General features: G+C 38.6%; 1 protein-coding gene across 2 annotated transcripts in view; it reads left to right on the forward strand.

Annotated features, from left to right (window-relative positions):
- The window catches only part of EPHA6 (EPH receptor A6), a 978007-nt gene that overhangs the window by 172534 nt on the left and 780529 nt on the right, over window positions 1–24944 (forward strand). Inside the window, exon 1 of one of the 2 annotated variants that reach the window (XM_059720587.1) lies at window positions 266–378. The exons of the other annotated variant lie outside the window; for it this stretch is intronic. Coding sequence (XP_059576570.1) covers window positions 301–378 — 78 coding nt within the window. The 5' untranslated portion in view covers window positions 266–300. Of the gene's footprint in view, window positions 1–265; window positions 379–24944 lie in introns of those variants that run through there. 2 annotated transcript variants of the gene reach the window in all.

A 24944-nucleotide genomic window follows, 5' to 3' on the forward strand; every position in this document is an offset into this window, starting at 1 on the left:
CCGGAATTAATATGTACCCATGTTGTGGAAAGTGCTTAAGAATCTATTTAGACTTTTAACCAAATATTGCACTTTAAGATTGATCGGTACAGTCAGTTACCAATAAACTGGGAAACAGCTGATTTGGCATAAAAGAACCTATTAGCAAAAATGAAATTCATAATAACATACAGTAATTTTATTGTCCAATGAAAAGTTGCTAAGACCATAAAATAAACCCCCTAAGGAATATTTGATATAGCTTTCCTGTGCTTTTCCAGACCCACTTTCAACACTGCTCAAAGGGGGGAAAAAAGCAAGATGGCACTGAGAAGAGAGCTTCCACATCAGAACCCGCTTCTACTATGGATGTGCATGCTGCTGCTCCAATGGAGCCAGGTTGGATACATTTCTAGGAAAGAGAAATTGTTTTATTTTTCGAACAAATATTTTATGGAAGAGTTCCTGTTATACTGAGTGAATTTAGCCACAACATGTTTTCAGGAATCATAACTCATCCATTCAAGGCTAAATTTACCCAATTTGGGGCTTAATTTTTATTAGTGGTTTTGGATGTGAAGAGAATTCAGGACAAGGTCCAATAAAGTAGTCAATTAAAAAAAAAGACCAATTTGGGTTCCATATTTATTACCCAGTGAATTACAGAGCCAAATCATCCTGAGAATCTAAGTGCCATACTAGGTCATACCAATGATCCATGTATGGTCCAGTATCTTGTCTCTGATAGTGGCAGGATTTGATATTTTAAAGGGATAACATTGAATTATGTATACCTAGAATGACCTGTTTCCTGTTCATTACCCTTCCTGGCCATACAGTTAGTGTTAAGGCACATATTTGCAAAAGGCATATTTCCTAATGCTAGCTAAGCTAATTCATTGTGGGGTATGACTGTCCCAGATGTGTACTGTTATTTTGGGTTGAGTACCGAAGTACAGATTTTGCACAGTCTAATTCTGACACCAGTTACACTCGTGCATTTTCATTGCTTACCATTCATGTCCTTAGCTATGCATGTCCAAGTCCAGTGAATTCTTGTCAGCACAAATGCTTGCACCTCTTACTTAACACTTTTGACTGGGATTTCTGGAGGCTCAGAAAGAATTAACAAGCTTTTTAAATTTCAATGAGAATGTTGTACTTAAACTACTTTCTCAGCTTTGAAAATTCATCCTCTCTTGATATGCAATCCACAGTAGATGCTGTTCACACTCCCAAAATAGTATTTATCCTTAATAGTAGCAATATAGAAGTCATAAAGTATGGTTAACATGTGTTGTGGGATATTTCCTCTTCTCCCTACACTCCTACAGTCTCTGAAAATAAGTAGCTGTGACTAACTATATATGGGAAAAAATCTGTTGAATTGGAAGAGATGCCATATTTACATTGTCACTTTTTAGAATAGAATTTCATCTCAAGAGTGCCTAAGTGTGCTTTCAAGTGATACCAGTAAAAATTTCTATGCCTAGGCTAGAAAAAATAAGGATTCTGGCTATACAAATATCAGTGATATAAGCAGTAACTCTTTGTGGGGGACGGGGTAAGACTGCAATATAACTTATTTGATCAAAATTGAGCAGCTAAATGGAACATTCCAGTATATAACATTTGGAAACTTCTGTATTTCAAAGTAACAATACACAGTGTATGGATTTCTTCTTAATCCTGAATGGGTCCCTTATTAAACCCTAAACAGTCCTATATTTCATAGACTTTGTATACTGAAAAGAGCTGGAGCCTATTAGCTGCTTTCTTAGATTTAAATTGCTTGGTGATGCAGCAAGCTCAGAACAGCAGACAGAATTTCATCTGCAGTCTTACCACTCACTCTTCGGATAGGAGCAGAGGATTTAAACTTTAATTTCAGATATAGTTGTACATCATGTTGCCACTAGACCATCATGTCAATTTTAGTAAAAGTTTTATTATATTAAAACTATAATTTAAACATGGAGAATTTGAATGGCCATTTATGGATGAGCCATTTAGAGCTTATTGAATTTAAGTAATACAGAATTCATAGCTTAATAAATTGCCATTTGCCTTACACTTTACAATATGACATAAAATGAGGTACAGAAGATATACCGAACTATGCAAATCAATTAGGATTTTTAAGTATAGCTGAGATTCATTGATTCAGAAAAGCCAATCTGCTACCATCAATATACCTTAATATGCTTATCTGCTTTTTTGCAAATGAAATGCAGAATATCAGTTAATATAGTGTTAAGAAGAGATTCTTTTTCATAAGGATTGTATCTTAATCATCTGTTTCCAAAACAATAAACACCCTACTACAGCATGGCTTTTTTGCTAATTAAAATTGGAGGTAAAATAGCCATGTTAATTTTCAAATGGTACTGGAAGGGTCCTTACACCCTTTCACACCACATGTGTACTGAGGGCAGTGAAACTAAGGGAAATGAGTCTTAAATATCAGTCACGGGGCTTAGAAACTCTTGTAACAGTTGGCAGCCAATGCATGCCAATGCACTTTAAATGGGAGCAAATTGTACTAGAGTCCATGGAAGTGCTTATGAAGGATTTGCAAATCCACTCTTCAAGTGTCTATTCTTTAGCTACAGCTGCAGGCTTTGGGCCTTATGCTATTTGTTACAGTGGCAGTAGCCTACTTTGCCAATATCTGTATCTTCAGATATCACAAAGTAGCATTGTTAGTTGTGTGTAACAGCAGTTGCTTTGCTATTTAGCAGTCAGTAGCTGCATTTACATGTTCCCTTATGGCGCCACTTTTATTGTGCCATCATTTAGTACTTCCAAAAGTACTTTTGGAAGTACTAAATGATGGCACAGTAACAATGGCACCTTTTGGAAGTACTAAATGACAGCGCTGTAACAGCCCGTACTGCACTGTGCTGGCAGCGTGTGGTTTTTTAGCCCCTATGTTGCAATGTGCTATACCAAGGGCACGCTTTGCTACAGCAACATAGTTTTTCCCGCAGACAGTACATTGCCATAGCGTGTTGCTACAATGGCATAGCTTTGTGTATAGATGCACCCAGTTTGATGCTGACAGAGCAATTAAGGTATCTAGCTACAGCTTGGGATGAGTTCAAGCCTGCATCATACCTATACCAAAGGCCATCTCTAGTCAACTCAGTTGTAAACAGGTATGTAGCTGTTTCAGTTTTGAAGTCAAAGGCAGCTGTGTGTCATACTAGACATCACACTCCATGGCCACATCCACATGAGCACAGATGTTTTGTTTCCCGAGACAAATAGCAGTGGCATATGCTTGATGAAGTAGTAAAGAAAAATCAGTATGTTAACAATTGCATCAGTTTAAAATATGACATTTTTAAAATAAGGGAAGTAAAGTCCTGTTTTTGAAGGGCAGATTGCCAATTGGTGAAAATCAGGGATTCACTGTGCTCTTAAATATTTACATTATAAGCATTTTTTTTCTAATGGTTTTCTCTGTCTGTTGCAAGAATTGCAAGGTATTGTGGTCCTGTTTAGTCAATGCAGACCGTTTAGGTGAACTGGAAAGTATCAGCCCCACCTGGATTGTCAGGTTTTGTTAAAGCCGTATTCTTTTAATATGAGCTAACACATACGTGTGTATAATTTGGCATCTTTCACTGGAGTAAATTATTTAGCCATTAGGTCATGTCAGTGAATATTTAAGATTTTTTATCTCAGCTGATAAGAAAATATTTACTGTCTCATAATCAAAAGGGAATTTTTAATGTTATATTAAATTAATTGTTCTTTAGAGAACTTTTTAAATTACTAGAACCTGTATCTCTAAGTTTCTTATTTGATTTAAATTAAACTCTGTTTTTAAATGTTTTACTTTAAAACAATTGAAATGAAAATAGCTTATAAGATAACATTTACTGTTAATTACTTTAGCTATGTGGATTTGAAGCTCAAAAGCTTTTTATTAAAATGAACTCAGATCTTTTCTCTTACAATGGGTAACACAGTGTATCTAAAAAAAAGTAATAAGTGAAGAGTATATTAAAATAAAAAGGAATGTACTGGGGAATAGGTTACTGCAAAAGTTAGGAAAGCACAATTCTTACATATATGATTTTTATATGGCTTCTCTTTTCTCTGGTAAATTTAGAAACTTTAAGAATGTAGTAGTAGCTTATTACAGTTTTCACCAAAACAGTACAAAAATGAGCTATAAAAATATACATAAAATAAATAATAAAAATAAATAATAAAATAAAATAAGACTCTTCAATTGGTCTAATAAAAGATATCACTTTTATTCCAAGAACCTTGTCTCCCTATGTCTTTAGACCAACATGGCTACAACCAACACCCCCATAATAAAATAACATTTTTATATAAATCATAACTTTGGCTAAAAGCATATAGTAAGAATACAAATTCTACCAATTTACACAAAATTGAAACAAAACATAGTGTATGATGATATAAAAGAAAAAGTTAAATGAAGTGGTGGACAAAAAAGGAGGACTTTATTTGACTTTGAACCGTATTCTTTTTGCACATAATGGAAATGCACTCAAGGAGTATAAAACAAGCTCTGAAATTAAAGAGAGAGGTCAGATTTTTTTTTCTTCATTAACCCAGTATTTAATGTTTACCATTAATGGAGAGATCCATTTTCTTCAAAGAACAAACAAGACCACAAATAAGGATTTAAGTAATCTGTTTCTTTCTTTCCACAAGAGCATGTTTTGTCCAATTGTTTGGACAAATTGGACAAGCCTGCCTATGACAACTGCAGATCTCACTAAAGTGACTCCTAATCTAGTAATGGCTTCTTGTTTGTAGTTTTCCACCACAGACAGGTAGGTTTCTATGTCAAAGGAATGCTTATTAAAACCAAAAAAGGGCAAGTTTGAAACAATCTCACTGACAGCACATGCTGCATGCCGGCATGGCATCTTTAACTTTTAATTTTGTCTTGTTTTAAATATAGGGGAAATATTGGGTCAATGCCTTCCTGTGTTTCCAAGGCTATTTGGAGGAGAATATAGTTGTTGTATAATAGTTCAAACAAGTGTTCATTTGGCAAAGGAGAAACTTGTAGAACCCATTTCTTAGGGTATGTGGCAGGTATAAAAGAGCTCAATTAAGAACTCTAAACTACTGGATGAAAATTAGGTAAGGAGTTTGCATTTATCAATCGTTTCAGTTTGTGAGGCCTCCCCTCCTTGCCCCCCCCCCCCCCCCCCCCGTCACAGAAGTAGGTAGGGACAAAGCTGCATCAAAAAGTATTTAGAGATCTTTTTGGTTGTTGGGTGAACCATAGGGTCAAAGTTGTGCTCCATGCAATAAAATAGACTCTTGTTTGGCTCTACAGACTTTTAGAGTAGGTACACATACTCAAAAAGCCTGAGGCAAAATTGATCCAAGTTGCACTGTTTTCTGTAAGCAGTGTAGTGAACAGAAAACACAAATCTTAGACCGAGTTCCATTATTTTAACACCAGTCTGTGTGCGCCAAACTTCTGTTCTGCTATGGCCATAGACCAGTTTTGTGTGCCAAACTTCTGTTCTGTTACAAGTATTGACCGGTTTCCAGCCAGTTATACTGGTAAAAGTATAATGTCAGTACCTAACCCTAGTGCTTCTAAAACTGCTCTTCAGTGCATCTTACTGTAAAAGATAAAATTCATCTCAAGGTTTGTCTTGCTGTAGTACAGCGATTCTCAGCCAGGTAATGTGGCACTCCAGGGTGCCTTAAGATCCTTTCAGGGATGCCACAGGGTATCATGTAAAGTTAATATTCCTAGGTGTGCAAACATGATTCACATGATAAATTTAAGAGATTTAAAATAGGAATCCATAGTGTTAAAAACATTCTGATGTACTGTGGTCTTTCTGGGTTCTTTGCAACAGACTTGTAGTTTAAAGTTTTTCCGTAGTTAAAAAACACAAGTGCAAACTAAAATCTGACATTTTGTGAGTTGTGCCTTGAATCTAAAAAAAGTTAAGAACTACTGCTCTAGTATTTACATTTTCAAAGTACTTATTCCCACTCAGATGTTTGCTAAAGTAGATTTCAAGGCATTTAAAAGACGACACTACCTCTAGTTTCTTTTCCTGTGAAAAATAAACTTGTTTCCTTCTTTCATTCCTCAAAATCAATACCTTGGTTTTAGCTGTGTTGATTTATAAGCTATTTGAGGTACAATACTATTGAAAAGCACCCAATAGTAAGTGATGGTTTATTGTAGGATAGCTTTATCCTTTGATGTTACTAACAGTTTCTTTCATAATTTTAGTCCTTCAGTGGAGTCAAAAGCTCCCTTTTACATGTATAAAGGATACATACAAATGATTTTGTCTTTTAACATATTTAGATACTAAGTAGTTCAACACCAAACAGTGGTTCATGAAGGCATAACCTTTTCTAAAACCAGCTTGCTCTTCTAAAATATTATTTTTGGAGATCCATGTCTGAAGATGAAAAAATACACGAGACTAATGGGGTGGTAGGATGCAGGATCTCTCTTATTGCCATTTTAAAAAAAATGCTTATATTTTTTCCCATGCTTTGGATAAATGCCTTCTGAAATAAATATATTAAAAGTTTTGGCCATGATTGGGGACCACCAGTTAATGCATTCCTGGAAGTTTTGTGGAGGAAGAAAATCAAAGCTGGGGGCTTCTGCATTTCTCTGCAAGGATATGTAAGATCTTACTGAGAGTTAGAGGTGAGATAATGATCTGCTTGTAAGCTTAACAGATAAGAAACCACTGTTTCCCTTACCATGTAATGTTTTTTACATTTTTTTTTTAAACAAGACCCACGTATTTTCAGGAGTATACACATCAGGAATTAAGCTAATTTTTTTGTCCCTTTTCCTATAATATGCTAAAAACATAGGTTACTGTCATTTTTCTTTGTGGCTACTAGTTCCTTCCATAGCCTCATTTGATAGTGTTCCTTTTTTCTTTTCTTTTTTTTATAGTTTATTTTAATCTTCTTGATCTCTTGGAAGCTAGCATAGTCATTTTTAGATTTGCATTCTTCCAAGGCATCTATTAAATCATTTTTAGCTTTAGGTCTGTCCACATCAAACGATAGTTTGTGCCACTGACATTGCGTATTCCCAGCAAAGATGCTCTCTGCTATGTGGACATTTTCCAACTGTTGGATGACTGATTCATACTGGGTAATTGCTTCTTGGGGCTCTTGTACTTTAAGAATATGAGATAAGTGGTATGAGAGAGAATTTTTTGAATAGATCAACACATTTATTTGCTAACTCATTATTTCATGGAATTCTGTTTTTCATTCATTCTAATTTGGGAACTAGTTTTATAGGTTTGAGGGAAGGGTCCCTATAAGAGTCTAATGAAATTTTTAGAGAAAGAAGGAAGTAGTCACTTTTCACCCATGGTAAAATTTCAAATGATTTATACTTGTACCACATATGTGGTTCTATTAATATATAATCTATCATGCTTACTCCTTTAATTGTAACAAATGTAAATGCCCTGGGGACATCGTTGCTATTTTGTCCATTAACCATTCTAAAATTCTTTTCTGCAATGAATTTGAAGAGGCATCACTCTCCTCCATTTAGTTTCTTAGCACAAGGTTGCTGGGGGGGGGTCAAGGGGGGGTCCCCGTATTTCATTAATGACAACTTAATTATCATGGGTGTACGAGCCACCAATTCTAGCATTAAAATTGCCTGCTATTATTATTTCTAATTTTGGAAATTTATTTGAATTGCCTTGAAAGCATTATATAACAATTCTCATTCAAAATTGCATCAGATCTTGATAAGAGTTGTGGGAAGTAAACATTAATAAGAATCAAAGGAGGTCTACCACAGATTGTTAATGTAGACTGCTAGTAGATGGTTTGGTGTCTATTTCAATTTCTAAACCCTCAATCAGACTCTTTACTGAAATGAGTGTAACCAATCCTCCCTACAGCTGCCCTTTTCGTTCCATCTTTACAGCCATTTTTATCAAATCAAATAAATCCAGGAAGGGATACCATCTTCCTATACAGTGTCTTTTGTATAATCACAATAAATTTGTTTGACAACCCAACTATATTCCAGACCAAAAGTTCAATATCACTGACGGGTATAGCAGTTTGCCTCTCCTTAGGATGCAGTCATTCATTTATAGTAATTTAGTTGCCACTAATGACTGCCCTAGCCATGTATCTGTGGACAAAAGAGGCTCTCAACTTTAAGAGTTGCTGCTACTGTTTCTTGAGAGGGAAGCTACAAATTATTAGTTAGTTTATATTTAACTGTGGGAACTTTCTCTCTTTTTCTCTCTCTCTTTCGGATTAATTCTTATATAGCTTGTGGCTCTCCTTACTGTTAATAGAATTTATAGGTACATATCAAGGAGAGAAATTGCCACCTGGCAGTTCTTCTAAACTGTATTTTAAATTAATCTAATTACAATAAATCAAAGAGATGAAAAGGTTTGTCATTGTCTTTTAAAAAGCGAAGTAAATTCACAACAAATAAACCATGGTAAATATTTGTGTATTACAGGTTTTTTTTGTATTGTGTAAATAATTATACTTTGATACAGGTTTGGTATTTAAGATTATTGACTGGCAATGAGAAGGTAAACAATGACTTATTTCCCAGTTTAGATTATAGCAACAAAGTTAAGGAAAAAGTGTAATAAAAGTAAGGAATGTAATAAAAGTAAGGAATACATGGAACAAAATGTTGTAACTGTGAATCTGTGAAACTGTGCTTTGTACTATGAATTGACAAATACAACTGAGATTTGCCATGAGAAGAAGAGGCAAAGAACAAAGGTAATATTAGGGATGATTGAATACATACTCTCTACTTTATTTTGCTCTCATTTAACTTGACCAGATATTAGTTGACAGAGAATGGATGTGCCAACACATAAATAGTTGTTGGTCATAAAAGAAACATTTTTGTACTCACTTACCACAGTATGTCTGTAGCACTATTTTTAAATATTCACCTGTAAAAGCCAAGTGCAGTCGTACATTAAATCCATAAGTTAAGGTGATGGAAGCACATGGCCCATCAAAGCAATGAAGTGTCTTTTTCTGCCTCTCTCTCTGTGGAAATTTACTGTTCATAAAATGAGCATTTGCCTTATTGTAAAGTCTATGAAATGCACTCTGTCTTGCTTGTTAGTGTTTTTTATGGTGCTGTAAAGTTTGTCAGTGGTTTCTTTTCAAGGGAAATGAAAAATGTGAGTTGGTACATAGCAGAAGGGTAACTTTCATAGTGGAGATCCCATGTTGTGATATCCGGACTGCTTGAAGTCCATATTCTGTCCCTTCTTTGCTAGAGCTACTTCAACATAGCACATAGTAGCAATACACTTCTGCATTTCCACCTTATGCAAGTTGGTAGATGGTTATATTTTCTAGAAAATAGTGGAGTAAGGTCAGGATATGTGGATCTATGAATGCAGGACTGGGTTTTAAGATCCTCTGATTATAACAATGCCAAGTTCAGATTTGTTTCCGCAAATTGTTCTTCAGCATCTATTGGACTTTTGTTGTTGTTAGAAATACCTTTTTCTGAGGCCGACAAGATTCTTTGAGTAAATGCCATCTTTTATTAGACCAACTAAATGGTTGGAAAAATGTTCTTTGCAAGCTTTCGGGTACAAACACCCTTCTTCAGGCATAGGGAGAGTCTGTTGGTGATTTGTGTTCTCCTGGATGAAATTGAAGCCAATATGCAAAATGCAGGTCTATGAAAATGCAAAAATGTGGCAGTGAGCATCAGAGGCCATGGGAGACTATTGCTATGAGACAGGTAGGTGGGGGTATGAGGAGGGAATGTTGACCTGATGATAGAATGTAGCTAGAAAAATGTAGAGAGGTTATCTGATGGCAGGTAGGTTATAATGTGCCATAAATCCAGTGTCTGTATTTAGTCCATGTCTTGGGGATGTTGATTGTAGCCATATTGGTCTAAGAACATAAGCATACAAGGTACTTTCAGTAAATGTGATCTTTCATTAAACCAACTAAATGGTTGGAAAAATTGTTCTTTGTAAGCTTTCAGGCACAGACACCCTTCTTCAGGGTTAGGGCAAGTCTGCTGTTGCTTTGTGTTCTCCTGGATGGAACAGAAGCAAAATGCAGGTCTGTGAAAATGTAAATGCATGGCAGTGAGGATCAGAGGCCATGGGAGAAAATAGGTGTGTAACAGGTAGGTGGGAGGTAAAAGGGGGGAATATTGACCTGGTGATAGAAAGTATTTTGTAAAATGTACAGAGGTTACCTGTGGTTATCAGATGGCAGGCAGGTTATAATGTACCATAAATCCAGTATCTGTATTTAGGCCAGGTTTTTTTGTGTACCCAGTAGATTTCTGAAATGAAGTTTGTAGGATCATTTACAAAAGCTGTTTTGTAAATTCCCTTTGAGGATTAGAACTGAGAGACTGGAGAGAGAGAAGTTGTTTTGTGAGATGTGCACTCACAGGTTATTGGGTATTTTTGTTTTTGATAGATTTTTGGTGTGCCTTCATTATGGTACACAGTTGTTGTTTGGTTTCTCTTACATATTTTCCATCAGGGCATTCAGTGCACTAGATGAGATGTATTAAATTTTTGGAGGTGTAAGATCCAGGAATGGTGATGGTTCTGTTGTGGGGTGCAGTTATTGTGGGGGTGGTAGAGATGTGTTGGCATGGTTTACAGTTCCCGTCCCAGCATAGTCTAGATACATTCAGCGTGCTTTGGGCCATAGGACGTTTGCTCCTGGTGATGAGGTTGGCGAAGTTTGCTGTTTCATTATAGGCTAGAATGGGTAGTTCTGGGAAGATCTATTTAAGAATTGGGTCATCTTCTAGTATGGGTTGCAATTGTTTGAGAATTGTCTTTCTAGCTTCCAGGGATGGATGGTATGTCATAAATAATGGTATGCAATTCATGGGGGTTTTCTTTTTGTACTGCAGCAATTCGTCATGTGGTATCTGGGTGACACTTTCAAAAGTGGGATCTATCTCTTTGGAGGAGTGTCCTTATTGAGTGAAAGCCCTTTTGAGATTTGTGAGGTGCTGATCATGGATGTTCTCCTCAGCACAAATTCAGTTGTATCAGAGGGCTTGGCTATATATTACACCTTGGTGTGTTTAGGGTGATTGTTGGTTCTGTGTAGATAGGTATGTTGGTCCGTGGGTTTCTTGTATATGATGGTTTGTATTTACCATTCTGGATGTTGTTCATAGTGTCTAAAAAAGAAAAGTTGGTTCTGGAGTGTTCAAGAGAGAGTCTAATGGAAGGGTGATAATTATTGAATTTGTAATGGAAATCAATAAGAGAGTGCAGGTTTTCGGTCCAAATGATGATGGTGTCATCTGTATATCTTAGGTATGGCATGGTTTTGATGGTGCAGTTTTTGAGGAATTCTTCTTCCAGGTAGACCATAAAAAGGTTGCCATATTGTGGTGCCATTTTGGTGCCCATAGCTGTGCCCATGGTCTGGAGGAAGTGTTGGTTATTGAAAGTGAAGTTGTTGTGTGTCAAGATGAAGTGTGTAAGTTAAGTAATATCATTAGGTCTGTACTCTGAGCTGTAATCTTGCTCTTAAGATATGTAAGGCAAGTTTGGCTGCCACCCTGGTGTTGGATATTGATAGATAAGCTGGTAACATCCATGGTGGCCAGGAGGGTATTGCTGGGAAGGTGGTCTATGAGGTCTGCTTTTAGATCACAAAAATTACCGTGTATTAGGTTTTTTTCTCTCATGGGCAATACTTTATTTTAAAATATTAGTGGAATAATTTTATTCTAAATTTTATACTAAATTATTATTTAGATTAGAGTAGTTACAAAATTAGCTAAATCCTTTCCCAAATCCAGATAAGGAGACTATTTTTGGAGAAAGAACTATGTCATTTTCAGTGGAAGAACAGGATAGCACAGTTACTGGTTGGCATGTGTTTTCTTGGTGGGTTTTTGTTGTTTTGTTCCTTTATTTTGTTTGGTAAAAATCATATATTTCAAATTTCATTTTATCTTCCTCTCTGATCTCCCTCCTTTGTCCTAAACTCTTTTTCTCAATCAGTTCTAGTATATTTATGCCTCTGTTCTGTCCATTTTATAGATGGGCATAGGCATATAGGTAAGAAAATGATTAAGCTAGGTTTTTTTGGCATAATGGAAGAAATGATTCTCAGAGAAAGATTTTTTTTTTTAACAAAAGGAAACAGTTCTGGATTTATTGCATAAGGAAAAAAAGTTTGTGGTCCAATTCTTCTGAGTTTTCGCTTTGCTCAAGGAAATGAGAAATGTAGATTGTGTGGGTTAATTTTAGAATTTAGCTGCCTTTCTAAACTGAGATTTGTTTCTGACCAATTGTGTAAATCCCATTCCTTTAAGTGGAGTACCCTGCCTGAGAGTCGGCTACTTCCTATTAGCATTATCACTTGGACATTATCTCTGGAAAGTACAGATATAAATTTTGGGCAGGCATTAAGAAACCCAATTTCTGCCTAGTAGTAGTAGGTAATTTAAAGCTTTTGCTAAAACAATAGAATAAACAATAATGATTATATATAATAATTTATGTAATGTATTTTTTTTTTAAAGCATACAATATGATTATTAGGCCTGTGTGAATAGGGAAGTATTGAATTCAGATTTGGATTTGGCCAATTTGGAGGAAAATGATTTGGAGATTTGGATCACTGTCCCAAATCGATTTGGCTGAATTGGCTTCAGAAGATTCGGCACTGATTCAGAGAGATTTTGTGATTTGTCTATAGACTAATGGAGAATCACTGAAATACCTGAAACTTTGTAATTTTTTGGCAGATTTAGATGAAAGCAGCAGGGATAGTAGCCTGCAACAGGGGGCCTTCTTGGTGCCAGTTATATTTCCATCCACCCACTTCTTTCTGGGCCAGCCTCCCACTCCTCTTTTACTGAGGCATAAACGGCTCACAAAAGGGACAGAAAGGCTACAGGCAGAGGCTTATATGCTATTTCTACGTCCCTCCCCCAGAGCACTGTAATTGGAAGGGAATTCGGGGAAAGATCACTGGCCCGCTAGAGATGTCAGTGTCCGCCCCTCACCTCCTCCTCCCTCATCTCAATTTCTGTTCCCCCGAAAGACTGCCTTCCAAATCTCTGAATCCTTTTCTGAATCTTTTCTGAATTGATTCAGAGGCTCCAAATCAATTTGGAGAGTTTTTTTGGTCTCCCGATTTGATTTGGATTCGTTGATTCAGCCTCTGAATCGGGCCAAACCTTCTCCGAATTGAATCTGCGACCAAAGTTTCACACACCCCTAATGATTATACATTCTAACAGTCTAACAGACAGGTAAAATGGAGAGTTATATTTGATTTTGGCTCTTATTCAATGTTCAAGTAACATAAATACACCTAGGGAGTACAGGACAGAGAGACAAGACAAATTGCTATTTTTTCACTAGCCCAATATGTAAGATTTTCCACTAATGGAGCGATCCATTTTCCTCCTCTTTCTTGAAATAATACACAAGACCACTACCTGACTTGTTCTTCCCACAAGAACATTTTCTGTCTGAACAGGGAATCCCAGCACCACCTGCCCATGAAAATTGCAGCCCTCATTTGAGTGAATTGCAGTCTAGTAACACTTTCTCATTTGTTTGTAGTTTATACCCTCGATAGGTAGGTATCTAGGCCAAAAGAATGCTTTATTAATCTCAAAAAAGGGGAAATTCAAGAAAAATATCACTGCCTGCATATCTCTCTGTGTGTTACCATCTTTAATTCTTACCGTTATATTTTGTTTTAAATATAGGGGATATATTGGGTCAGTGTCTCTCAGTACATTTCCTAGGCCATTGAGACTATAGATCTTATTTAACCATCCAAACAAGAGTTCATCTGTGAGAGAAGTTATTAAAATGCATTTCTTAGGGTATTTGATAGAAGATCTAATTTTCATTGAGTAATTTCAACATCTTAATTGAGCTAAGGTGCTAATCAGTTTCAGAGGGCACGAGCCCTCCACCCTCCCAGTTGCAGAATTAAGTAGAGATAAAAGCCACTTTAAAAAGGAATATGAGGTCACTTCTATTTTTGAATGACCCATGGGGTCAGCACCCCCATAATTTTGCATCATACAATAACATAGACTCTAGCTTAGATCTATAGACCTTTAGTGCTGCCAGTATTGCCCTTCTGCCCATCTCGTTGTAACAGGGTAAACCAGCACCAAAGGCTTGTTTTGTTCTAGTGCTTACAATGTCATTGTGCTTATTCCAGCTCAGATTTTTATTTTAAAAAATTCCAAGGCATTTAAATGATGACACTACCTTGAATTCCCTTTTCCTGTAAAAAACAGACTACTTTCCTCCCTTCATTCTCCAAAAAAAACAAGTGGCTTGTATATTGCAGTATTTATTTGCAATCTGCTCAGGGGGCAATACTGTTGAAAAGTATCTAATGACCTTTGGGGGCCTATTTGGGATTGTGACAATATTAATGCATCTTCTGCATAAAGCAAGATGCATTACCAGACAGGGTTGTCCAATATCATGGGTGCATGGAATTGATTCCCTGTTAGCACACATTTTAAATCATTCAAGAATAGATTAAAAAGTAGTGGAGCAAGCAACCATGCCCTGCCTTATTTGGGGAAACTTGGACAGGACAGCACCAGCTATAATGCACCCTAGGTGTTGTGTTTGAATAGTAAGTAAGGATTTTTTGTAGGACAGCTTTATCCATTGATGTTGCCAGTTTCTTCCATATTTTTAATCTGTCGGTAGAGTCAAAAGCTTTATCTTAGATATATGAAGGTTACATACAAAAATTTGTCTTTTTACAACTTCAGACACTAAATAGTGCAATGTTAAGCAATGATCCATGCATGAATAGCCTTTTCTAAAACCAGCTTGCTTTTCTCCCAAAGCATTAGTTTTAGAAATCCATATTTTAAGATGAAAAAGTAAAATTCTCCCAAATGTTTTGGCCAGAATACAAATAAAACCAATAGGACTATATGTTGCAAGATCTCTCATATGACCATTTATATCTCTTTATCTTTTCTACACCAATCATCTAGTCAAAGGCATTATTTTTCCCCTTTAATATTCCAGTTTGGGTCCCAGAGGCAAAATTAGTCAGGCTTCAGGTTTCCTAATGCAAGGTCTGAATGATTTTTGCCTCTGGGTCCCAGACTGGGATAAAAGAACACCTTGGACTAGATTAGTGTTTAAAACAAAAAAAAAACAAGAAAAAAACTTGTAAATCCTGCTTGAATATTGCCACTAGAAATTTACATTTGTATTAACTAAATAAATATGGAAGTTAAAACATCCAAAATGATCACTATTAAAAATCAACAAGCAGCATTCTGTATCACATCAAATGTAGTAACATATTTGTGGTAATGCTGTGGGAAGAAGTCTCTCCAATCTTTAGTTTATCGAGTGACAAAAGTTAACAGTATTGTTTTATTTTCTCAAGTATTGGGAATAATATGGATAAACATTGAACATTCTTAAAAAAAAAAATTAAAGATTATAATCTTGCTGAACTTTTGGATTAGTACTGAATAGTATATTTTAAGAAATCAGCAAGTTGTTATATGCTGATCAATTCTTAGTTAATAAGGAACTCAGTCCAATAAAAATATTCTTCTATAACTGTGACACGCATCATTTTCCTCTCAATCTCATACACAAATATATTGGGCAGAAGTGTGAAACAGGCAAGATAGCTTCTTTTTTTGACAGACCTACAGCAGATACAAGATTTACTTTTGCAAAGATATCAAGATGAAAGGACAACAGAATAACAGGTTTGTTGTTTTTTTACAAGTATTTCAAGGTTCTTAGAGTAAACTAGTGCTTTGCTGTATAGATTTGAATTGGGTACTAAAATACATTTCACTGACAATATTAACAGAGCAAGGCTAGGCACAACAACAAAAATATATTTTCAAGTCCTCTAAAACACTTGTCATCTTTTGCATTTATCATGGATCATCTTGATATATGTATCCACTTCCTTAAATTGGCCAGGATGCAGCAGTCAAAATGTTCCTACTTTTACCAATCAGAACACATTATTCCATTGACTTCTGGCTTATTAAATGTCATACTTTTGTCATCTCCATAGATCAGGAATGGAATGTTTATTTCCTTCATTTTTCTCCTTTTTGATAGTCTAAACAGACGGGATATTTTCTCCATCCACAGGATATCCCATATTTTAACATACCACATTTTCAGTGGTGGGGGGGGGTTTGTGATTCCTTTCACATTTGAGCAATACATAATCTACCTACTAAAAACAACAAGGATATCAGCTTTACATTTTGTACAAAATTAAGTTCCTTTACTGGTGCATTCATTAGACAAACTAGTGGATATTTCCATCTATCACAATGTCTATTATTCTAATCCCTTCTCCCCAGAATATTTGGACCTCTGGACACAATCACCACTCATGGAAAAAGGAGCTTCTTTCTCCACAGCCTCTCCAGCATGTTCCATCACCACCAGAAAGTGTGTTGGATGCTAGTTGGTATTTTAGAACAGTATTCTTTGTGTAAAACATATAGAAGAAAATAATCCAGTTCCCATATTTTGTTCTTATTTCAGCTCAATTTCTTTCTTCAGCTCTCTTCCCCAAGTCTTCCTTTGTCTTCTTATCCATCCATTTCTCTATTAAAATTGCATATAATTTAGGGACCAACCCTTTTTTCTCTTCAGTTAATGCACATCAGTGGCAGTCAGACATAAGTGAGAGAACTACTTATTCCCTGGCCTGGGGCTCAGTCCAATTAAACTGAACTTCACATTTAAAAAAAGAATTGAGATTCAAATAACAAAACCTATCATATCATTCTTTATAAAAAAAAGGAAAAAATGGAAAAGGCAGTTCCTGGAAAAAAAACAGGGTGAAAACTGGGAGATCTTTTGTACAGGATAACAAAAATGACATGATTAAAGAACCAAGAAGAGGAGGGAGTTTTTTAAATCATTCTGAGCTGTGGGTATGCCTGTGGATATATGTAAATGGACAGTAGCATAGCAACACAGCTGGGCTTCCAGGGCATAGGGGCAGTAATTACTTCCAGTTGTCATTGTGCCACTGATTTGATTGTAATTTGCAATTGGGCAGCTGCCAGTGGCAGCCATTTTTCCCTCCCATTTCCCTCTCCCTGCAAGTCAGCAACTTGAGGCAGTTGCCCTAATCACCCTGTTCTAGTTACACCACTATAAATGCAGTGTGTCTATATGCATGCTGGCCTAGCTTTTGGAAGTATTTTAAGATAGGGTCAGTAGCCATGACTTTATAGATCAGGGGTGAGCAAAATGTGGCCCGGGGGCCGGATGTGGCCCGCCAGGCCATTCTATTTCGCTCGCGGGGCCCCTAAAAGATTTAGAAAATTAATATTTATCTGTCCTGGGCTGCCTGTCCTGTGGCCCTCGATGTCTTGCCAAAACTCAGTAAGCAGCCCTCTGCCCAAAATAATTGCCCGCCCCGTTATAGATGAACAGTGACAGTAACAATCAATGGAATCCTTCTCTGACATGTCTCAGTTCTTGACTGATAAATCTAATCCAGGGTGGCATAGTGGAAGTGGGTAGTTTAGAATATAAAGGACCCTCTGTTGCCTCTGGGTTGGGTTGTAGATGACAATGAAAGGAGTAGAAAGTCTACAAAATATGAGGTAAAACCCAAAAACAACCGTGGTAGCTCTGCAGCATGCTAACTCTTTCTCTATTCTGAGTGTTTATCAAATACTTAAACCTCTGCCACCCTTAGTGTGGCTAAGGATCTAGGAGATGTAGAGAGACATATTCAGCAAAGAAGCCACCTTGGCAGTAGGTGTTGTATTTATATAAAGCAGTCCTTTGTCAATCGTGCACATTTTCTCTACTTTTATAAAGGTTTTCAGTATGAGCTGGTTGTGATTTGTTTTGGATGAGAAGGAAGCAAACAAATATTTGGAGGGTGTCTCTCTTTGTGAATACTTCATTATTGAGAGCTGGGATTAATATTAATAAAATATATATATTTAAGCAATATATAGTTGCTGGATAGATGTGAAATATCCCGGAGAATTTTTTTTCCCCATCTGTCCCAGAGGAGCCATGTTCCAGTAGACTGAACACAGCCTGGGAACTAGGAATCACAGGAGCTAGGAATTCCTCAGTTCTCTAGTCACCTCTGCTTTTGGCATGTTTTATTAACACTTTATGCCCCATGATGAACATTACATACTTGTAGTGATCACTGGGTTAAGTGGGCATAGGCATACATGAATGAGAAAAACTAAACAAACAAACTTCAATTGTGGAGCAATGTGTAATCTTTGCAGAGCCATTTTCTCTTGCATCTTCTAGAAAGGTGTGAAATCTCCAGCATTGGACAAGAAGAGGTTGGATAAGCACTGGTCAGGGATTATCTAGGAGTAGTAATGCCTGTCCTCCACTATGGATATTTCCAATGCTTCTGGGCTTTTCTGGTTGCCACATGGGGCTGGGAAGGATTTTTTTCCCCTTCCCTCCTGTTACATGGTTTTGTTGTTGTGGGTGTTTTGCCTAGTTCAAAGGCATTGGATGTTGGCTGCAGTCCAGTTGTGGATTTTGTCTGGGGTGTGTCAGTTCTCCTGCTTAGGAGTTAAACCGAAAGGTTCTTGGCTAGAGGGTCTTGCCTTCTACTCGGGGTCAGACCAATCACCATATTTGAGGTTGGGAAATAATTTTACCTGGGTGTTAGATGGGCTTGGACTGTGTGAGTCTCTTTGTTCTCCTGTAGCAGAGGGCATGATCCTCTTCTTTCTTGGATCTCTTAACAACCTTTGCAGCAGCAGGACATTGGCCATTAGCCCCCCTGCCAGAGGCAACGCATAGGTGGTGCATGCGGTGTCTGCAGGTGGTTAGTGATCCCCGCTGGCCACTGCCAATGCTGCCAGCGGCGTCTGCTGGTGGTCGCTGACCCCTGGTTGGCGCTCACCACCTCGCCTCCCCCCACTGCCAACAGCACCAGCGGCATCTGCGGGAGCTCCTGCTTACCACCACCATGCTCCTGCTGCTACTGTGCCCCCCCAGCCGCTGGGGGCACACATTGTTCATGCCCCCTGTTTTACCTGTGGCAGGTTATGTGTTATGTCTTGTAGTTGTATTGGAGTTAATGGTGCAGTGTTACTATCAGGTCAACCTTTTGACACCACAGGCCAGATGAGTGGTGCAGGGCCCATCTGTGGACTACATAGGGCCCTGGGGCTTGATATTCTCCCCTCCCTGCTCCACAGACTGTGATTGGGTCATGAGGAGAAGATACCCTCCCTTCCTGGTCCCTGCATACCAGGATTGGGTCCAAGGAAGCTGGCACTGCCCACTTACAGTCCCCCTTGCACTGGGATTGGCCTCTAGAGCCTGACACCACCCAATCCTGCACACTGGGATGACGTACCAGATCCAGCACACAGGGCCTTGGGCTCCACATGGGTCTGAAGATTTGGCAGCAAGGGAGCAGTGCCACCACACCCTCTCCACCAAATTTATGAACCTGGGGGGAGCTAAGTGACATAGTGTTGTAGGCTAGATCTGGCCCATGAGCTAGAGGTTGAGCAACCCTGGGTTAGATAATGGGTTTTGTATAGGATGGTGTGGATCCTGGCTCCTGCAGGGTACTAGTGACCCCTTGACATCCCTTCCAGTGCAGTTTTTTCTTTCATTCTGTAATTCTAACTGCCTTAGCTGAGAGACCCATTACAGTACAAGGAAGGAACAGAAAGCGGCAGGGCTTTAAGAGGAACTCCAGGTACTGCTCTTACAGGGGTATAGGGGAAGGGCTCCAGAAGTAAAGGGCAGCAGCAGTACGGCAGAAGGGGAAAGCCTGGCTCCTGCAGGAGAAACCTGGATACAGTATGTAGATGCTGTGAGCAGGTTTAGGCATAGGCATTTGCATGGGCCTGGGCTGGACTGGATAAGACCCAGACTCTGACCGAGCAGGCTGGAATAAAGGCTGGTCTAGTGAAATCTTATTAGAAGACAGATGAAGGTGCTTAAGAAAAGTCTGGTGCTGGGATAGGCCCAGCAGAGACTTAGATCGTGGCCTGGAATAAGTCTTGAGAGGATTGATTGCAAACCTGAAGGATGTTGTAAGGAGCAGGCTGACTATTAAGAAAACATGGGAGGCTGCATTCAAAGAGAAGAAGGTCTATTGTAAAAAGTACTCTGGCCTCTGTGTAAGAGGGTCACTCTCCCCTGGCAACCCACTCACTCAATTAATACAATGGCATGCAGGTGAGTCAAGCAAGAAAGTGACAGAGAAAAGGAGTAGCTGTAAGCAGTCCCACTTCTTAAATTGTCTATGTTCTTGCTAGAATACAGTGTCAGGAAGAGGAGTATGCTCGCCACTTCTGATGTTCAAGCCTATGCCTGGTCCTTTCAGCAATATCTCTCACAGGCAAACTATTTAGGGAATATTTTCATTAATTTTGATCTAGACTTCTGAGCTGGCTTAACTTAAATGGTGGCATAATCAAGTCCAGCTATGTGCGTCTTACTGACCTCATAGTTATTCCAATATTGTTTCTGTCAGTGTCCATATTACTCGGTCTCTCTCTATTTTCCCCATCTGTGAAATCAACAGTGACTGAACTCAAAATATAAACCCTTTATTAACAGTGCTTATTGTAGTGTTCTTATTTACTTGATTGATTATGCCGTGCCATGAAAGTTGCCCTAAACACTTACACAATAATTAAAATTTGAAATTCACATTAAAATTCAGAAGTAAAGTTGAGTATCATTTGTGTCTGAATTCAGAGCAGAAGTAGCTTTTCAGCACGTAGCATGTTACGAGAGGTTAGGTCCTGTGTTCTTAAGAATGAGGTATTTCATAAGGCTGCCGAAACCATTGCTGTCCGCTGCTTTCATGAAAATTCATTCCTCTAAAACTTGCAGATAAATTTTGTAGCTTTTTTCTGAGAACTTCCCCTTTCTTCTGTAGTTCCTTAGCTGTGGCTGGGGAACATTAGCATACCCTGTATTTGTTTCAATAATGAAAGTTGCTTTAAATACTTAATCTCAAAATATGCTTTATGAAATATGCTTCTAGACTTTGCTTTAATTTCTCATCCAGTGTGGTCTGGGCTACATAATTCCTGCTATTGTAACTTGGCTTAAGTGCCATAGCTTTTATTACAGGTGCTGAAATGTACTACACTTGTAATTCTGCCTGTCTGGCCTGCCTCACCTTGTCTGGAGGTGCATAGAATATAACTGCAAAGCAGCATTGTGCTAAGAACTAAAGTGTGAGACAAAACTTTGATAATATGAACAGATTTTAATAATAAAACTAAATTTATAGCATCTTAATTTTCTGCTAACTATGTCCTGCATGCCTTGGTGAATTAAAAAGAAGTCATTAGTGTCAGGTTATGAATGTAATTGAAACACATTTATGAAGAAGTTACATCTCAGTCAGCCAAAGATTTTGACAATTAATTGAACTATTAGATTATGCAGTGGTGGCCTGTCTGTGAAGCCATTGTTTCTAGACTCATGCTGACAGAGACAAGTATGGAACAGTCCTCAGCAAAGAGGAGAGAAAAAATTGTGATTGACTTGTAAAAGGTTATTCATGTTTCCATAGCAGAAATGTCACATAAATCAGAACTAGATATATGCTTCAATAATCACTATGCTTTTAACACATACAGGATTTCTTCATAGGAAAAACTGTTCAAGACCTAAATAGTACTATTTCTGACTTTTTCAACACCATCAGGGGAAGACAGGCTTGACTTTTTATAAACCATTGTTTAAAAACTGAAGTGGCATTAGGTCTGGCTTTGGGCAGGCTTTTGTCTGTCTTTTTTAGAGCGGTTGTTTTATGTGTATGTCTAGCAACAAGAAATATGTGTGAAACGTGCTTGGAGACTAGATGTCTGTAGAAGAAATATTTTTAATCAAACATGAATTGATTAGGATGGGATTCGGAACAATTCCTATCTGACATCTTCCTACAGTGTACCCTGGCAATTATTAACTTATTTTTATCACTTGAATATCACTATTCAAGAAACTAGAAACCCAGTTATATATGTAAATGTTTGGATTGTTGAATAATCATATTTACTCACATACAAGATGAGGTTTTTCTCCCCCAGTTGGCATGGGGGAAAAAAGCCCCTTGTTTTATAATTAAATATAGGGAAATTTCACTAAATACATTGTCCAGCACTAAGATGCTGCCAAAAGCAGCATGTGTTCGCCAATGGGAAGCAGCTATGACGTTAATTAAATGCACCTAACACTAAGCATGACCATTAAACACATGGCCCATGTTGGGAAAACATGCTGATAGGAAGGGTTGTTTTATTTTTGTGTGGCCCTGAAAAAGAAATAAATCAACAGGTAGGTGTTCCCATCACAGGGAACCGGCACCAGGCCTGGAAGTACTTGTAATACCCGGCTGTTACTAGGAAGGCCAGAGCTACCCCTGACACCCTCCCCTTGGTGCCAAAAGTGTGGCATTTGATGTTAGCCAAAAAGGCTGAGATGCTGATGGGAACCTACTACAAAGATAAGTTAGTGTAGTACATGTTTATAAGATATATGATAGTGCCCCTTAAGCACAGTCACCCTCACCATCAGATCTTTATAGAGTCACGGAGACCCATGACATTGCATACCTTTTAACTTCCTCTTCAGTTCCACAGCTGAGTTCTCTTTTTCCACCCATTTTCAGTTATCTCCATTTCTTTACCAGCCTTAAATGCCTGGCAAACATCACCCAAGCAGTTCACCCAGAATCCCTCTGTTGTCTCCTTTCTTAGCCTGGCACATATGATTAGTGTGGCCCAGCCCTCCATGAGGGGGAGCTAGACCAGGTTGCCCTCTGACTCATCTCCATATACATTTTTGGAGAATCCCAGGACTTGTGACAAGAATACCCAGTTCCAGGCATAAATGGGGCTAATTAGCACATGGATCTTTTATGGGGAGTATCTGTAGTACACGCACATACTCATCAACGCCAAGCTGTGGGTTCATAGTGGCTTGAAATGCAGGTGACTCTAGTGAGGTCCAGCCCAATAAACTATGTGGTAAATCCTAAGCCTTTGGCTTTGGCCTAATATCATGTAATGTTTGTGCTACAAATGTAGGTGCCAAAGTGCTGTTCAAAAGTTTTTATGGAGTACCTGCAGTTTCGAAAAAAGAAAAAAAAGCAAACTTAGTTTATCCAGAAACAAATATTTCTGGATAAACTAAGTGCTTGGGTATGTAGCAAGCACCTGTCCCAGGGCTGATTGCAATGCCCCCTGGTGGCCACTCAGCCTTTGCTAACCTGGCTCCCCAGGGGCCCTCCCCTTTTACTCACCACCACACTTTAATGTTATTAATTTCTAATGAAAGGGAGACTACCCCAGGGCTTCCCAAGTCTGGTCTTACTCTTAGGACCATAGGTGCTTGAGGTCATTGCTTTAAGCTAGTTTTGTGGGCTCCATCTTCCCCAGTAGTCACACCCCATGCCTTCCATGTGATCTGCTAACACAGCTCTGCCCTCTGGCAGGCCCCATGCACTGGAGCTTCCCTCGATGCACCCTAGTCCTCCATGGGGACCAGACCCTCCTTGTCCCTGCCCCCCACCCTCCCAGGGCTGGATCTTCTCCCTTTAGTCCCTCCTGGGCTCAAACTCTCTTTTCCTGTGGGCCCCAGGCCTATCTCTTCCAAGGCCTGCTCTGCCCACACTCCGCCCCTTCAATGGGCTTCATCTTTCTCCTGCTGGGCTCTCAGGCCGCATCCCTTCCACAAATACCAGCCATCACCAGCATTTTTAGGCCATTTCCTCTATCCCCAGGCCTATCTTTTGCAAAGCCTGCCCAGCTTCTCTCAAGCAATAGGCCCCCAGCCTGTGCTCCCAGGTCTATCTGTTCCAAGACCTGCTTTACTCATCTTGGGTGCTGCTCTATTTGCTAGCTGGGCTTCAGGCATCCTGGCCCTCCACTCTCTGCTGCCCCTCTCTACACTATGGGCTCACCTGCTCCAGACCTGTCTCTTCCAAGGCCTGGCCTTTTCCTGGACTCAGAGCTGCTTACTCCAGCTCAGCAATTATGTCAGGAGCCCTGCTGCCATGAGTTTCTCTCCCAGTGGCACTCAGGAGTAGACTGCTTGACAGGTTCCAGCCTTGGGCTTATATACCTCAAGCCCTGCCCACTGCTTGTCAGCTGACTCCCCATCTACAGAGGACACTATATACAAATTTCTATAGCCATGTTTAATTTCAAAGCTATTTTTTCAAATTTGCTTCTCACTTCCATGTACTCAGGGAGAGCAGTGTCTGACAGTAAGGAGAGGGGGAAGGGATTGCCAAGGGGAAAAGTTGCAGGGAAGCAGAGAGCAAAGGGTCTACTTGACCCCCCCGCCCCCCCCCCGATTAATTTTCCCTGCTATAGAAGTAGGAAGGAGACAAACTCAAGGCAAACATCCGATAATTAGATTCTGTACCTGGAAAATTGTAACAAATTTATAAATTTTCCATATATACAATCTAATTATCAGGGGTTTGTCTAAAAGTCAGGGTCATCTTCTATTTGAGTAAATACAGTAGTTTAACTCCTTCAGGTGATTTTGAAAATCCTAGCTTTATAGGGTTTTTGTAGACTGCATATCACTCTTGTATTTAAGCACTTTCTAAGCACTTATTTATTCTTGTATCGTGATTTGAACAAGAACATTAAGAGGTAAAGTAATTTGCCCAGAAATACATTGGAAGTTGTTGGTACACACACAAATCCAGCCCAAATCCTTTGAATCATAATTCATTCAGTACTTTAGTCACAGAAGCATTCTACTTAAGATTCCTCTTTGACTTGTTGACATCAATAGCTTTTGGACTGTGCCTTTAAAAAAAAAAGGCCAAAATACCTCCACTAAACTAAAATTAATAAACTAAAACAGGTCTTTCTTACACTTCTGGGCTGTGTCCAGACAAGCACAGCTGTTCAGTAGGCCTCTGAGAATAGAGAAGTA

This window comes from Alligator mississippiensis, chromosome 1, assembly GCF_030867095.1.
Source record: "Alligator mississippiensis isolate rAllMis1 chromosome 1, rAllMis1, whole genome shotgun sequence".
In the NCBI taxonomy this organism is placed as follows: domain Eukaryota; kingdom Metazoa; phylum Chordata; order Crocodylia; family Alligatoridae; genus Alligator; species Alligator mississippiensis.